The sequence below is a fragment of the Haliotis rufescens genome, unplaced genomic scaffold (genome assembly GCF_023055435.1).
Source record: "Haliotis rufescens isolate VD_foot unplaced genomic scaffold, xgHalRufe1.0.p SCAF_4, whole genome shotgun sequence".
Lineage (NCBI taxonomy): Eukaryota > Metazoa > Mollusca > Gastropoda > Lepetellida > Haliotidae > Haliotis > Haliotis rufescens.
In genome coordinates, this window is record NW_025964112.1 from 12,854,272 (window position 1) to 12,868,414 (window position 14,143).

Here is a 14,143-nt window from a genome sequence, read left to right on the forward strand (position 1 = left end):
TTGGACTAATTAAAAATCTAGGAAGCAATGTTATTCACGAGTTAGGACAAAGCATTTCTAAAGAGTATTAAACATATGTTGCAAGAAAATGTTGAAACCTTGAAGAGAAAAAAATATGAATTAACCACGGTTAGTTACCTATTTAAAGCAATATACAGTTTAAGTTTGTTTCACATAAAATATCGTTTCAAACTATTGAAATACCGAAACGTGTATTGAGATTGGGCAATATAACAAACACAGCTAGTTAACATCGAAGTGGTGTCATGGAAACGACGACTATCGTGAACTCATGCTAAACAATGAATTCTCCCTTGGCAAGGATTCCCCTCAGCCTCGTTATGAAAAGGGCTATCCCAAACAGAGAAAACAAAGTGCGTCAAGAATTTTTCTACGGCCGACATTACAGTCGTATTATGGGATATTTTGATATTTTGTTGTGGATGATGATTTAGAAGGACTAGAACATCAAGAAAACATTTGGATCATGACATGACACCGGAAACGAAGTGGGATCCCGATAATCTTTCGAGGACTCGGAAACCAGTTCAGCAAAACATCTCGCAGTGTTTGTCCCTGTGCTTTGAAAGCTGGTGTGAAACGACAGATGCCAGTTGACTCTGGATGACAATTATAATCATCAAGTACTAGCTCATGCAACGTGAGCGGTGCGAATAACACGAAGAAGTGCTTTTCTCACCTGAATGAATATTGCCTGAAAGTTGCCTCTACACAACCTAAACCTAAATGATGGATTAATTAACATAAGAGGATTCATGCACGTTTACGTGATACATTTGAACATATAAACTGACAGTAGCAAACAAGCGTTGACCATGCCTGGGAGGACCCTCCCGGTGAATCCCAAACTTGCCGGCGTTCCCGATGTGGAGATCGGGGGCACTGGGGTGTTCAAGTACATTCTGTGTAAGATTTACGAAGGAGCAAATACCACCGACTTTAAGTATATTGTGAGGGGGGCACCGAGTGCTGAATTCCACGGTAAGACACGCATCACAGTATCAAGGCAGGGTATAAATAGACCATAACTCACGCAGTACAATATACATTGTGTTACACAGTGCTGCAGTAGGAATCTTGGCAGGTGTGGGAAACAGGGTAGTCTGTGAGGTGAAGGTTGATATTTACGTGATGTTCTACAAAACAGCACAGGAGACATACTGTGGACTTACTCCTATGATTCCTATGTGCTTCTGTGCATGGCTTGACGCCAAGAAAACATGAAAGGTCACGGAAATTTGAGTTGTATACGATTATGCACTATTGATGAAATGTGGTTCTTATGAGACGATATAGAACTCTGTGTAGGACGGCAAGATATATTTATATACGGGTGTGTGTGGCAGTTGGGGGGTGTGGGGGGACTCACGTTGCGTATTTGTTTCTTAAATGTGCTACCCCGTTTGTCATACACCTCACTTTTCTAACATCCCACTTGTCATGCACGCCATTTGTTTTACATCCTATACCCCCCTCATCATATAACCCTCTTGTCATGCACCAGCTCATCATTTGTCCCTTTTTGCCATACAACCCCTCATCATATACCCCTCTTGTCATACACCCCCTCATCATACACCCCTCTTGTTATACAGCCCCTCATCATATACCCCTCTTGTTATACAGCCCCTCATCATACACCCCTCTTGTTATACAGCCCCTCATCATATACCCCTCTTGTTATACACCCCCTCATCATACACCCCTCTTGTTATATACCCCCTCATCATACACCCCTCTTGTTATACAGCCCCTCATCATATACCCCTCTTGTTATACAGCCCCTCATCATACACCCCTCTTGTTATACAGCCCCTCATCATATACCCCTCTTGTTATACACCCCCTCATCATACACCCCTCTTGTTATATACCCCCTCATCATACACCCCTCTTGTTATACACCCCCTCATCATATACCTCTTTTGTCATACACCCCCTCATCATATACCCCTCTTGTTATACAGCCCCTCATCATACACCCCTCTTGTTATACACCCCTCATCATATACCCATCTTGCCATACACCCCCTCATCATATACCTCTTTTGTCATACACCCCCTCATCATACACCCCTCTTGTTATACAGCCCCTCATCATACACCCCTCTTGTTATACACCCCCTCATCATACACCCCTCTTGTCATACACCCCCTCATCATATACCCCTCTTGTTATACACCCCCTCATCATATACCCCTCTTGTTATACAGCCCCTCATCATATACCTCTTTTGTCATACACCCCCTAATCATATACCCCTCTTGTTATACACCCCCTCATCATACACCCCTCTTGTTATACAGCCCCTCATCACATACCCCTCTTGTTATACACCCCCTCATCATATACCCCTCTTGTTATACAGCCCCTCATCATATACCCCTCTTGTTATACAGCCCCTCATCATATACCCCTCTTGTCATACACCCCCTCATCATATACCTCTCTTGTCATAAACCCCCTCATCATACATCCCATTTGTCATACACCCCCTCATCATACACCCCTCTTGTCATACACCCCCTCATACATCCCATTTGTCATACACCCCCTCATCATACACCCCATTTGCCATACACCCCACCCCCCCCACCCCCACCCCCACCCTACCCTCATCATATACCCATCTTGTCATACACCCCTCATCATAATACACCCCTCTTGTCATACACGCCCTCATCATACACCCCATTTGCCATACACGCCCTTGTCATGCACCCCCTACTCTTCCCCCCCCCCCTCACCATACACCCCATTTGCCACACACACCCTTGTCATGCACCCAAATTGCCCTACACACACACACACACACACACACACCCTCACCATACACCCCATTTGCCACACACACCCTTGTCATGCACCCCAATTGCCCTACACACACACACACCCCTCACCATACACTACATTTGCCATACAACCACTCTTCATACACCCCATTTGCCACACACACCTTCGTCATACACCCCATTTGCCCTACATTCCCTCACCATACAACTCCCTCTTGTCATACACCGCCTCATCATTCACCCCTATTTAATACACCCTTTTTGTGTCTATATGGTGTAGAAAGGGAGTGACGAGTGTGTCTATATGGTGTAGAAAGGGAGTGACGAGTGTGTATATATGGTGTAGAAAGAGAGTGACGAGTGTGTATATATGGTGCAGAAAGAGAATGACGAGTGTGTATATATGGTGCAGAAAGGGAGTGACGAGTGTGTCTATATGGTGTAGAAAGGGAGTGACGAGTGTGTATATATGGTGTAGAAAGAGAGTGACGAGTGTGTATATATGGTGCAGAAAGAGAATGACGAGTGTGTATATATGGTGCAGAAAGAGAGTGACGAGTGTGTATATATGGTGCAGAAAGAGAGTGACGAGTGTGTATATATGATGCAGAAAGAGAGTGACGAGTGTGTATATGTGGTGTAGAAAGAGAATGACGAGTGTCTCTATATGGTGCAGAAAGGGAATGACGAGTGTGTATATATGGTGTAGAAAGAGAATGACGAGTGTGTATATGTGGTGTAGAAAGAGAAGGACGGGTGTGTCTATTTGGTGTAGAAAGGGAGTGACGAGTGTGTCTATAATGGTGTAGAAAGAGAGTGACGAGTGTGTATATATGGTGCAGAAAGAGAGTGACGAGTGTGTATATATGGTGTAGAAAGAGAATGACGAGTGTGTATATGTGGTGTAGAAAGAGAATGACGAGTGTGTATATATGGTGCAGAAAGAGAATGACGAGTGTGTATATATGGTGCAGAAAGAGAATGACGAGTGTGTATATATGGTGCAGAAAGGGAGTGACGAGTGTGTATATGTGGTGTAGAAAGAGAAGGACGAGTGTGTATATGTGGTGTAGAAAGAGAAGAACGAGTGTGTATATGTGGTGTAGAAGGAGAATGACGAGTGTGTATATATGGTACAGAAAGAGAGTGACGAGTGTGTATATATGGTGCAGAAAGAGAGTGACGAGTGTGTATATATGGTGCAGAAAGAGAATGACGAGTGTGTATATATGGTGCAGAAAGAGAGTGACGAGTGTGTATATATGGTGCAGAAAGAGAGTGACGAGTGTGTATATATGATGCAGAAAGAGAGTGACGAGTGTGTATATGTGGTGTAGAAAGAGAATGACGAGTGTCTCTATATGGTGCAGAAAGGGAATGACGAGTGTGTATATATGGTGTAGAAAGAGAATGACGAGTGTGTATATGTGGTGTAGAAAGAGAAGGACGGGTGTGTCTATTTGGTGTAGAAAGGGAGTGACGAGTGTGTCTATAATGGTGTAGAAAGAGAGTGACGAGTGTGTATATATGGTGCAGAAAGAGAGTGACGAGTGTGTATATATGGTGTAGAAAGAGAATGACGAGTGTGTATATGTGGTGTAGAAAGAGAATGACGAGTGTGTATATATGGTGCAGAAAGAGAATGACGAGTGTGTATATGTGGTGTAGAAAGAGAAGGACGAGTGTGTATATGTGGTGTAGAAAGAGAAGAACGAGTGTGTATATGTGGTGTAGAAAGAGAATGACGAGTGTGTATATATAGTGTAGAAAGAGAATGACGAGTGTGTATATATGGTGTAGAAGGAGAATGGCGAGTGTGTATATATGGTGTAGAAAGAGAATGACAAGTGTGTATATATATTGTAGAAAGAGAATGACGAGTGTGTATATATGGTGTAGAAGGAGAATGACGAGTGTGTATATATGGTACAGAAAGAGAGTGACGAGTGTGTATATATGGTGCAGAAAGAGAGTGACGAGTGTGTATATATGGTGTAGAAAGGTAATGACGAGTGTGTATATATGGTGTAGAAAGAGAATGACGAGTGTGTATATATGATGCAGAAAGAGAATGACGAGTGTGTATATATGGTGCAGAAAGAGAATGACGAGTGTGTATATATGGTGCAGAAAGAGAGTGACGAGTGTCTCTATATGATGCAGAAAGAGAATGACGAGTGTGTATATATGGTGTAGAAAGAGAATGACGAGTGTGTATATATGGTGTAGAAGGAAAATGGCGAGTGTGTATATATGGTGCAGAAAGAGAGTGACGAGTGTGTATATATGGTGTAGAAAGGTAATGACGAGTGTGTATATATGGTGCAGAAAGAGAGTGACGAGTGTGTATATATGGTGCAGAAAGAGAGTGACGAGTGTGTATATATGGTGTAGAAAGGTAATGACGAGTGTGTATATATGGTGTAGAAAGAGAATGACGAGTGTGTATATATGGTGTAGAAGGAGAATTGCGAGTGTGTATATGTGGTGTAGAAAGAGAATGACAATTGTGTATATATGTTGTAGAAAGAGAATGACGAGTGTGTATATATGGTGCAGAAAGAGAATGACAAGTGTGTATATATATTGTAGAAAGAGAATGACGAGTGTGTATATATGGTGTAGAAGGAGAATGACGAGTGTGTATATATGGTACAGAAAGAGAGTGACGAGTGTGTATATATGGTGCAGAAAGAGAGTGACGAGTGTGTATATATGGTGTAGAAAGGTAATGACGAGTGTGTATATATGGTGTAGAAAGAGAATGACGAGTGTGAATATATGATGCAGAAAGAGAATGACGAGTGTGTATATATGGTGCAGAAAGAGAATGACGAGTGTGTATATATGGTGCAGAAAGAGAGTGACGAGTGTGTATATATGATGCAGAAAGAGAATGACGAGTGTGTATATATGGTGTAGAAAGAGAATGACGAGTGTGTATATATGGTGTAGAAGGAGAATGGCGAGTGTGTATATATGGTGCAGAAAGAGAGTGACGAGTGTGTATATATGGTGTAGAAAGGTAATGACGAGTGTGAATATATGGTGCAGAAAGAGAGTGACGAGTGTGTATATATGGTGCAGAAAGAGAGTGACGAGTGTGTATATATGGTGTAGAAAGGTAATGACGAGTGTGTATATATGGTGTAGAAAGAGAATGACGAGTGTGTATATATGGTGTAGAAGGAGAATTGCGAGTGTGTATATGTGGTGTAGAAAGAGAATGACAATTGTGTATATATGTTGTAGAAAGAGAATGACGAGTGTGTATATATGGTGCAGAAAGAGAGTGACGAGTGTGTATATATGGTGTAGAAAGGTAATGACGAGTGTGTATATATGGTGTAGAAAGAAAATGACGAGTGTGTATATATGGTGTAGAAGGAGAATGGCGAGTGTGTATATATGGTGTAGAAAGAGAATGACAAGTGTGTATATATGTTGTAGAAAGAGAATGACGAGTGTGTATATATGGTGCAGAAAGAGAAGGACGAGTGTGTATATATGTTGCAGAAAGAGAAGGACGAGTGTGTATATATGTTGCAGAAAGAGAAGGGCGAGTGTGTATATATGGTGTAGAAAGGGAGTGACGAGTGTGTGTGTATATGGTACAGAAAGAGAATGACAAGTGTGTATATATGGTGTAGAAAGACATTGACGAGTGTGTATATTTTGTGTAGAAAGAGAAGGACGAGTGTGTATATGCGGTGTAGAAAGACATTGACGAATGTGTACATTTAGTGTAGAAGGAGAATGGCGAGTGTATATATGGTGTAGAAATGTTGAATGGTAATGGTAATAACGTAATATGTTGATTGGGAGTGATGTATATATTGAAAGGGAATGAAGTATATGTTGAATGAGAATAAAGTACATGTTGAATTGGAGTGAAGTATATGTTGAATGGGAGTGAAGTATATGTTGAATTAGAATGAAGTATATGTTGAGTGGGAAGGAATCATATGCTGAATGAGAATAAAGTACATGTTGAATTGGAGTGAAGTATATGTTGAATGGGAGTGAAGTATATGTTGAATGGGAGTGAAGTATATGCTGAATGAGAATAAAGCTATGTGTTACATAAAGGATAAGGATGAAGTTTATCTGTGTTTTGTTTTGGCCGGGAAGAATGATGCCACACAGGTGTGTGTGCTGACACCAACTGATTTGCTGGCTCGCTTCTAAGGCGAGTTGCAGAGTTGCGTCCCTTAGACTATCAGACGACTATGGTCGTGGGTAGGAAATCCCATATTCGCTCTGATTATGTTTCTGTAGTTCAGGAATTCACTAAAGTGATAAAAGTCTAAGACCCGCACCAGTTCGGCCTTTTGTCCCACATCAAGCAGACCAGCCATCATATAACAGGAGTACTGTTACTCACTCACGCACTCACGCACTCACTCACTCACTCACGCACGCACGCACGCACGCACTCACTCACTCACGCACACACGCACTCACTCACTCAGGCACTCACTCACTCACGCACTCACGCACTCACTAACTCACTCACTCACTCACGCACTCACTCACTCACTCCCTCTGTTTACAGCGGACATCTACGACGTGCTGGATGCCCAGCTGGAGTCGGAGGGCATCATGTGCGAGTGTGTGGGAGGCGGTAAAATCGAGCACGACCCAGACGCCAAAACTATCAGGATATTTGGAAAATCTCAGGTAAACTAAAAAATGTCACTATAAAAACAGAATTATAAAAGAATTTTAACAGAATGCTAATTTGGCCCACGTTCAGTTGAGACAATATTTTCATTGTGAACATGTTTTCTCCACTTTGATGTGGCGAATTTCTCAAAATTAATCGAAATGGCAGATTTATGTTGATCATAAAGTTGCCTTGTGAACCCTGGTTTGACAGGCTTGGTTGGCGGATGTCGGCTGGGATCTTGACAGAACAGGTCTCCAGGATTCCATGCTGTAGTAAACCGGACTTATGAGGATTGGGGATTGCAATGAGTGACAGGGCGGATTGTGCCATTGTGTCCCGAACGCGTTGGTTTTTACTCATAGTACGAACCACTGGCCTGCTTGGCTAAGCTTCGAGTTCAGGCTGCCGTCCAGCCTTGGCAAGGTCTGGGGGATTTTTGTTCAAGGGACATTACCCCGGCCCATATACTAGATTTGAACGTCATCCTATCCAAACCTGTAAGAATATAGGCCCCACGACGATGCTTGTCATAACAGGTGACGAAATGGATCGAGTGGTCAGACTCGCTGACTTGGTTTGATAGCGTGCGATTGCATCCCAATTGCGTGTGATTGTTGTCAATCACCGGACGGTCTGCTTTATGTACTCACCGGCGTCATACAGCTGGAATGTTGCCGAGGGCGCCGTTAAACAACACATCTAGCTGTGGTGATATAGCTAGAATATTGCCGAGGGCGCCGTTAAACAACACATCTAGCTGTGGTGATATAGCTGGAATGTTGCTGAGGGCGCCGTTAAACAACGCATCTAGCTGTGGTGATATAGCTAGAATATTGCTGAGGGCGCCGTTAAACAACACATCTAGCTGTGGTGATATAGCTGGAATATTGCCGAGGGCGCCGTTAAACAACACATCTAGCTGTGGTGATATAGCTGGAATGTTGCTGAGGGCGCCGTTAAACAACACATCTAGCTGTGGTGATACAGCTAGAATATTGCCGAGGGCGCCGTTAAACAAAACATCTAGCTCTGGTGATACAGCTGGAATGTTGCCGAGGGCGCCGTTAAACAAAACATCTAGCTGTGGTGATACAGCTAGAATATTGCCGAGGGCGCCGTTAAACAACACATCTAGCTGTGGTGATACAGCTGGAATGTTGCTGAGGGCGCCGTTAAACAACACATCTAGCTGTGGTGATATAGCTGGAATGTTGCTGAGGGCGCCGTTAAACAACACATCTAGCTGTGGTGATACAGCTAGAATATTGCCGAGGGCGCCGTTAAACAAAACATCTAGCTGTGGTGATACAGTTAGAATATTGCCGAGGGCGCCGTTAAGCAACACATCTAGCTGTGGTGATACAGCTTGAATATTGACTGCTGCGTAAAACAACATGCGCTCATTGTTATCCGGAACAACTCGTTATTTTTCTGGAAAGCTTCCATTAGCAGTTATACTGAGACAGCGTAATGAACTCAGTGGTACTTGTCTCAGAAAACGTGTCCAACTAGCGAAATACTATTTTTCATGTTTGTTGATAATTTCTTGGGTGAATTAGGGAATATATCTCATTAAAATCAGATATTTTACTCTGATGTCTCTGCGTAAACATCCAAAGGAGCTCGCGTCAGGTGAACCATGAGTGAACTTTGACCCAGTCGAATTGAAGGAGGTGTGGGTGTGGCCAATAAGATGTCTGCCAGCTTTCTAAAACTTACGCCTTGATTTCTTTACCACCTCGATTCGGACATTTCGATTTGTTATGAAAGAAAAACCACACAGAACACAAATATTCCGTCCAAGATATTCCCTTCTGGATGTTGATGCCATGAAGTTCGGAAATGACACTGTGTATAAAATATCCACAACAATTATAATGGCGCCTTTATCAACTGTTCGTTTTTGTTCGTTACGAGATACAGAAATCAGATATGCTTGTCAGATAATTTGTGAGAAAGAAAAGTTCACTATACTATGAAGGTATCCTCAGATCTCCACGCTGGGAGGTATCTAATCCTGCACCATGAATGTGGACTACATGTGTTTTATGAAAATATAACCCGATTAGAGAATATAAAAGCAGGTTCAGCCAGCACTATTCCACAGCATCGGGAAACCAAATATGAGTGGAGAAATGTATTGTGTAATGAAAAAGTTCTTGTACTATGTGTCAGTCTAAGAGGGTATCATTTCGGAGTAAAACTGAGATTGATAAAATAAGAATATTAAATTGTGTCCCAGCCCCTCCTAATACACAAGCTTCTCCTTCCCTCTAGGGCTACGGCCGGGCCAACCACGAGGTGTCTATGCAGATCCTGAGGGTCAAGTTCCCCGCCTACCACAGCGTGATGTGGACCAACGACTAGACTCTGCCCCACCCAGCTTACATCTACGACAACGTGGGCAGTGGCTGGGCGTGTCCGTGGACAGCGTTTTGCTAGGTAGCTCAACTTGCTGTTTCGAAAACAAAGATATCACGTTGAACCTCCTTGATGACACTTCCTGACTGACTTCCTTCAGTTTTTTATATACTTGCTGTTTCGAAAACAAAGATGTCACGTATAACCTCCTTGGTGACAGTTCCTGACTGACTTCCTACAATTATTTGATGCAGATCTATCTGTATAGGATTCACAACACACTGTATTCAGCGAGTTCGTGTCATGAATCGTTAAAACAAGTAGGTTACATCCGATAAACAAGGAGTCATTAAACAAAGGCTGATTTGTATCTTTTGCGGCTGGTAAATGTGTCGGACTGATAGCTCGGTTTATTGCCAACGTTCCGGGTAAAACGGGTTGCCAAAATTTCCGAGGAATAGTAATTTAGGTCTTGGTCGAGTCTCCAAATACCCAGTACCCATGTGTGAGTAAGGTATAGGTACCACCCGAGTACCCAAGTGTGAGTCGGGTGTGGTATTTCCTGAGTACCTAAGTGGGAGTCAGGTATAGGTACTACCCCAGAGTGACGAGTGACAGTGTCGGACTGTATAAATTATCGCGCTTTATGGAACGAGCCTTTGATTCATGTGGTAAAATGGAACCTGTAGACTTGCAGACTGACGCTGTTGGCACAGTAGGAAGCGTGTTAGCAGACACGGGTTCGATCTTTCCTTTACAATACACGCGTGAGTGATATTTATTCCTGCTAGAAGGGCATGTGTATGCATAAGCCTGCATTGTACAAGAAAAAAATCAAAGGGTTCTTACAATTACAATCTCATTAAAATCAGATCTGTTACTTCAATACGATACCTCTCTGCCTGAAGATCTGAGGACACCTCTATAGAAGGTCACGTCAGGGGAACTGTCTAATCAGCCAATCGGCGCCAAGGCTTCAGCATTCTTGGTAAGAGTGAGCGAAACATTCAGAACAACATGTGCGATTTCTAGATCTCGAAAACGAATATAACCGGGGACTTCCGACTGCCATTCTTAAAGCCGCGCTATTTTGTTTTGGATATTTAATATAGCTGTCGTTTTTTAGCAACGTGGCATTCAAGCATAAAAGGGATTACGATCGAGGGAATATTTGTGTTCTGTTTAGTTTTTCATTTGTAAGAATATACATTTCCAATATAAGGTGGTAAATAAGTTTTGATAGTTGACATCTGATTGGCTCAAGAACCCGCGCATCTTTCATTCAGATTGGGCAGTCAAAGTTCGCTAATGCAGGTTCACCTGACCCGAACTTCTCTGCTGATCTTGACACAGAGCGGTATCGTATCGGAGTAAAAGATCTGATTTTAATTGTAATAGTTTAATTGTAGTTCATCGGATTCCTTTACCAGGATGATTCGAATCACGAAGTGTTTGTAGTCCTTTATATTTCTACTTCATTTCAACAACTTATTAGATGCTATTATTTCTACAGTTGGTTCCTTTCCCATGTGGGGGCACCGGTTGCCCAGTCGTCTAGGGCGCCGCGATTCGCTGTGCAGAGTTGCGTCCCTTGGGCACGCCAGAAACCTATGATTGTGGGTTCGAATCCCGGTTCGCCCCGATTATGTTTCTAGGTTTGTCAGCACCATACCGGTACTCGTGGGTTTCACCGAAGTGTTAAACGTCTAAGACCTGCATCACTTCAGGCTTTTCTCCAACATTAAACTGACACGCCGTGAATTAACTGGAATACTGTTAAAAGCGGCGTTAAACCCAACTCACTCACTCACTCACTCACTCCTTTCCCATGTCCACCTGAAGAAAGATAGGTTCAAGCCCCACGTGGTTTGTAATCTGCTTCAATAATCACGGGGAGGTTTTAGTAGCAGGGACAAATAATCTATTTAATGAGGCCTCGTAGAGAGGAAAGGAAATCCTGTTCTAGATCTATGCATATCCAGTTTTGGAGTGTTGTTTATCTTCTTCTTTTTCCATTTTCATGTTGAGTGTTTTCCTTTCATTTTCGCAGCTTCTGTCGCGTTGTTTAAATAATTGTTGAGTGGTGTGCAGTTCATTAATCAGCTGATTCACTGTAAAACGACCTGTCCTCGTAATTTGTAAAACGTCAATACCAGTTTATATTCAGGGAACGCTGTTGTCTGCCAATATCCGTACACGTTTATACAGGAGCTGATAATGCTAAATGAAGCCACTCTAGATTTGCTCCGATGATCAGGGTAATAATATGTGGTACGCTTTTAACACGTTTGCATGTATGGCGTCTGGTCAATGGTTTTTAGTTATTTATTTGGTAGTAGTAGTAGTAGTAGTAGTAGTAGTAGTAGTAGTAGTAGTAGTAGTATTACTGTGCCAAAGGTGTTCGGTATATATCAGCTGCTGTCACTACTAAGGAAAACTAGTATACTAAATACACTATTTTATGTTCATCATTAACTGATTTTTTTAAAATCAGAATTCAAAGATGAACATATCTGTCCTTTCTGCCTTATACATATCTTTTATTTGACATATTTGTATTTCTTGCGATTTCTTTGATACTTAACATCTATGGCTATAACTGACAGTTATTTTGAAGGCAATGCATGTGCTGGAGATGGCTGCCATATCCGCCTGGTCTAATATAGGCGTTTGTGCCTGGTATGGGTGTCTGTGTAAATATATGCATACACTAAACGTAGTGTTATAACACAACTAACGAACACCTTCTGCGGAAGCTCCAGTAATTTAACAGTTGTGAGGAAATTGCTTTTGACATGATTTGGTTAAAATATACTTATGTATGGGCACAATTACAAACATGCGCCCACAAACCTTTTGATGATATGAATTACTTAATAAATATCTTATGAATCAACAGGTTATCAAGTATGTCCCAAGTATAAAATAAAACAAGCCTCTTCATCGCCAATAGATTTTAGGTTCAAAACGGGGGCGTTCTGGAGAAACAGGCGGAATTACTGACAAGAGTTGCGTCCCATACCTGCCAGTTTTCACAGGAAACAAACACCTATTGATATGACAACGATGCTGCACTTGTTTACTTCCCCGATTGTTGAAACAAACAATTTAAATGATTGAGTAAGGACACGAAACCACTATTGATACTACAAAAAGCAATAATACATATGTAATACTCAAGCGGTGATTATGACTTCAATGTAAGCGGCTATTGTGGCTTGTCCTGTGTAATTAGCTTGTCTCATGTATATGTTAGATTTAATACTTACAAATTACACCAGAGCCCTCTCCGACGCAGAAATATTGTTTCGGTAAAATTTAGTTTTTATTAATATGTACCGTACAAAACATCAAAATTGGCTTGAATCTCTTTGGTAAACAGTAATATAGAACCTCTCTAGTACACAGCATTATAGAAGCACCTTGACCGGGCTTGATAGTGCGCTGTGACTGACCCTTTTCGTGAAGGTTTCAGTGTTTTTGGCCATTTTCTTATCTTAGGAACGTTTCCACAATTGGAAATTGGTTCCCGTTTTGAGGAACTTTTGAGATTAAATAATACAAAATAAAATATTTCTGAAATGTCCGTATTATGAAATCGTTAAGTTCTGCAACTGGCGAGCTTTTCAATATTTTTATTTCTTGTTGTTGCTGGAGACTGCTGATATTAGCTTGTTAATTATGTGTGTTTATTTTTGAATAAAAAAGAGATATTTTCCTGTCTCTAGTTCGTGTTTGATATCTACCTGTCCAAAAACGGTTATACTATCACTTAGCGGGTCGACAACAGATGGATGAACGAAGCTAGTGTATTTACCTCCTTTCACAGACTCTTGTATATTCTGATCAAAGCAAACTGCGTGCTGATCAAGATGAAAAGACACAAGAGTATTTTGTACAAGACAGGCAATGTACGTACTAGTGCCTTATATTCGAGGCGCACATAAAATATGTCAACATTGCTTCTCCGCAAGCTTTGTGCTGCAGTGATGTGAGTGAAGGGCTTCGACGTTCTCGACAATACATTTGCCATGGCCTGGAACCTGATTTCATACTTCGCTTAATCTGTCCTTAATTGTTAGTCTGATCAAGGGTATAATCATATTCCGATCAAGCGGTCTGGCTGATGAAAAATTGCATCGTACCCAAGTGCGAGGTCTGTCTAATGAACAATTGCATCGTACCCTAGTGGTGAGGTCTGTCTGGTGAGGAATGTCATCGTACCCAAGTGGTGTGTTCTGTCTGATGAAGAATGTCATCGTACCCTAGTGGTGAGGTCTGTCTGGTGAGGAATGTCAT

The 14,143-nt window shown here is 41.9% G+C and overlaps 1 protein-coding gene across 1 annotated transcript; it reads left to right on the top strand.

The window, feature by feature from the left end:
• The first annotated feature begins 346 nt into the window (after positions 1-346).
• On the top strand, positions 347-13,567 carry LOC124111368 (14 kDa phosphohistidine phosphatase-like). Its single transcript, XM_046471038.2, has 3 exons — positions 347-1,002; positions 7,370-7,494; positions 9,761-13,567. The coding sequence occupies exons 1-3, from the start codon at positions 837-839 to the stop codon at positions 9,848-9,850; spliced, it is 381 nt and encodes a 126-aa protein (XP_046326994.2). The 5' UTR covers positions 347-836; the 3' UTR covers positions 9,851-13,567.
• The last annotated feature ends 576 nt before the right edge of the window (positions 13,568-14,143 follow it).

Coding starts and splice junctions, on each gene's coding strand:
- LOC124111368 (XM_046471038.2), top strand. CDS start 837: ATGCCTGGGAGGACCCTCCCGGTGAATCCCAAACTTGCCGGCGTTCCC. Junction 1,003..7,369: donor ACCGAGTGCTGAATTCCACG/GTAAGACACGCA, acceptor CTCTGTTTACAG/CGGACATCTACGACGTGCTG. Junction 7,495..9,760: donor GGATATTTGGAAAATCTCAG/GTAAACTAAAAA, acceptor CCTTCCCTCTAG/GGCTACGGCCGGGCCAACCA.